The following is a 3,115-nucleotide window of genomic DNA, read 5'->3' on the forward strand; positions in this document are numbered from 1 at the left end:
AATAGGCACATCTTCTTTAGTCTCAAAAGGAAGTCTAGATAGATGATCCGCCACATAATTTTCCGCTCCCTTTTTGTCTCTCATCTCCATGTCAAAGTCTTGGAGAGAAAGAACCTAACGAATGAGACGCGGTTTTGCTTCCTTTTTGGTCATAAGGTAGTGGACTGCTATGTGATCCGTGTATACTATCACCTTTGAGCATATGAGGTAAGAACGGAACTTATCCATGGCAAAGACAACCGCTAGCATTTCCTACTCCGTTGTGGTATAATTCCTTTGAGCTTAGTCGAGCGTTCTACTTGCATAGTAGATGACACAAGATCTTCCTTCTTTCTTTTGCCCAAGTACGGCACCTACTGCAAAATCACTTGCATCGCACATTAGCTCAAAAGGCAAGCTCCAATCCGGAGCTTGCACAACAGGAGAGGAGATGAGGGCTTCCTTGAGCTTTTGGAATGCCTCAAGGCAAGCCTCATCAAAATTGAACACAACATCCTTTTTGAGTAACTCGGTTAAGGGCTTGGCGATTGATGAAAAATATTTGATAAACCTCCGGTAAAAACCGGCATGCCCAAGAAAAGCTCTCACTCCCGTGACGGAGGTAGGAGGGGGCAACTTAGCAATCACCGAAACCTTAGCCGAGTCTACTTCAATGCCCTTTTTTATACTTTATGGCCTAGGACAATACCTTCCTCGGCCATAAAATGGAATTTTTCCCAATTCAACACTAAACTCGTCTCTTGACACCTTTTCAAAACTTTTTCAAGGTTAATAAGACATGTGTCAAAAGACGAGCCACCAACACTAAAATCATCCATAAAAACTTCAATTTCATTCTCAAGCATTTCAGAAAAAATGGAGGTCATGCATCGTTGGAAAGTTGAGGGAGCATTGCATAACCCGAATGGCATTCTTCGGTATGCAAATGTCTCATATGGACACGTAAAAGTAGTTTTCTCTTGATCATTTGGATGGATAGGAATTTGGAAAAAGCCGGAATATCCATCCAAAAAGCAAAAGAAAGCATGATGGGAGAGTCTTTCCAACATTTGGTCCATGAAGGGGAGAGGAAAATGATCTTTCTTAGTGTTCTTGTTCAACTTCCTATAATCAATGCACATCCTCCACCCGGTCACCGTCCGGGTGGAGATTTCCTCTCCTCCTTCTCCCTTGACAATGGTCATTCCACCCTTTTTGGGAACCACGTGAACTGGGCTAACCCACTTGCTATCAGAGATAGCATAGATTATACCCGCCTCATGCAATTTCAAAATTTCTTTCTTGACAACCTCTTGGAGGTTGGGGTTCAACCTCCTTTGAGGCTCAATGGAGGTGGATTGATCATCCTCAAGGTGAATACGATGCATGCATAAAGAAGGGCTAATACCCTTGATGTCATCAATGCCATACCCTATCACATTTCTATACTTTCTCAAAACAACAATCAATTTTTCCAAATCAAGACCATTAAGGGAAGCATTGACAATAATAGGGTATTCCCCTTCATTTCCAAGGTAAGCATATTTCAAAGAAGGGGGAAGGGGTTTGAGTTCTACCTTGGGAGGAGGCTTAGAACTCTCCTCCAATTTTTCCTCCTCATGTTCTACCTCATCATGCTTAGGATCACTCGCTTCCTCCTCTTTGGCTTCTTTAATGGCCATAGCAAACTCCTTTGCTTCTTGGGAGAAGTACTCTTCCTCACATGTGAGAGCTTCAACCATTGGATCTTGAGGACTCATCATAACCCTTCCCAAACGATCTAGCTCTTCATTAACAACATCAACCCTATAGCACTTCTCAACCATGGGGGTCTTGAGTAGCTTAGAGAATTCGAAGACAATTTTTTCATCGGCTACCTCACATGTAATGGTATTGTTCTTGCAATTGATTACCGCCCCCAAAGTCATAAGGGATTCACGGCCCAAAATCAAAGGTGTATCCACATCTTCTTTCATATCCATCACTACAAAGTCACATGGCACATAGATATGCCCAACTTGAATAGGGACATCTTCAAGCTCACCACAAGGTAGCTTCACCGAACGATCGGCCAATTGAATGGTTTTCCTTGTGGGGATCATCTCAATGTTAAGCTTTTGAGCAATGGATAGAGGGACCAAACTAACACTTGCTCCGAGGTCAGCTAGGGCACCCCTAGCTTCCATGTTCCCAATCTTGACCGGCAAGGTGAAGCTTCCCGGATCCTTTTGCTTCTTGGGCATTTTGTGTTGAACAAGTGCACTCACTTGATGGGGAAGAGTGATAAGCTCATCATTGAGCTTCCTTTTGTTGGTGAGAATGTCTTTCAAGAACTTGGAGTATGAGGGCATTTGTGTGACAACCTCAATGAAAGGGAGGTTAATGTGTAAGTTTTTCATCACACTTAGAAACTTTTCAAATTTATCGTTCAATTTTCTCTCCGCAAGCCGACCGGGAAAAGGAACCGGTCCATCAAGGTTTCTAGCCTCACTAGAAGTTGAGGATGTCACCACATCCTTAGACTTCTTTTTCTCCATACTCTTCTCTTTCTCATCAACCTTCTCTTCTTCAACTTTTTTATCTTCACTCATCTCCTCTTCTCCCTCCTTCTTTTCCTTGCCATCCTCTTCCTTGGGACCCTCATAATAAGATGCACCCGATCTCAATGTGATTTCCTTGCAAGAGTCGGGTTTCACAATATTGGAAGGGTTGGTTTGTGATTGTCCGGGCAAAGTGGAAGATGAGTTGAAAGGAACCCTCTCGGTCAATTGTGCTAGTTGCGAATCAACCATCTTGTTATGAGCCTTGACTTCTTGCATTTGTTGATTCATGGCTTGAAGTTGTTGAAGAATTTGAGTTTGAGTAGAATCGGGTTGAGATGCTTGCTCTTGACTTCTTTGAGTTGCTTGGGTTTGATTTTGGTATTGGTGTTGATTATTGTGTTGGTTGTTTCTTGGGTAGTTTCCTCTTTGATTTTGGGTTTGGAATGGAGGTGGGTTTTGATATTGGAGGTTTGATTTGTATGGTTGTTGAGCTTGTTGATTCCATTGTTGAGGTGGGGTTGCAAATCCGGGTGGTGGTTGTCTCCAAGCTACTCCACCGCCACCTCCCCTAAATCCTTCTTGCCTTGTGTTGT

General features: G+C 43.0%; 1 protein-coding gene across 1 annotated transcript; it reads right to left on the bottom strand.

Moving 5' to 3' along the window:
* Positions 1-242: 242 nt before the first annotated feature.
* On the bottom strand, positions 243-2,771 carry LOC110706228. The gene is made up of 4 exons (XM_021884122.1): positions 2,127-2,771; positions 1,893-2,033; positions 1,608-1,793; positions 243-353 (listed from the first exon to the last, which is right to left on the bottom strand). The coding sequence occupies exons 1-4, from the start codon at positions 2,769-2,771 to the stop codon at positions 243-245; spliced, it is 1,083 nt and encodes a 360-aa protein (XP_021739814.1).
* Between the last annotated feature and the right edge of the window lie 344 nt (positions 2,772-3,115).

Source organism: Chenopodium quinoa, unplaced genomic scaffold, assembly GCF_001683475.1.
Source record: "Chenopodium quinoa cultivar QQ74 unplaced genomic scaffold, ASM168347v1, whole genome shotgun sequence".
In the NCBI taxonomy this organism is placed as follows: domain Eukaryota; kingdom Viridiplantae; phylum Streptophyta; class Magnoliopsida; order Caryophyllales; family Amaranthaceae; genus Chenopodium; species Chenopodium quinoa.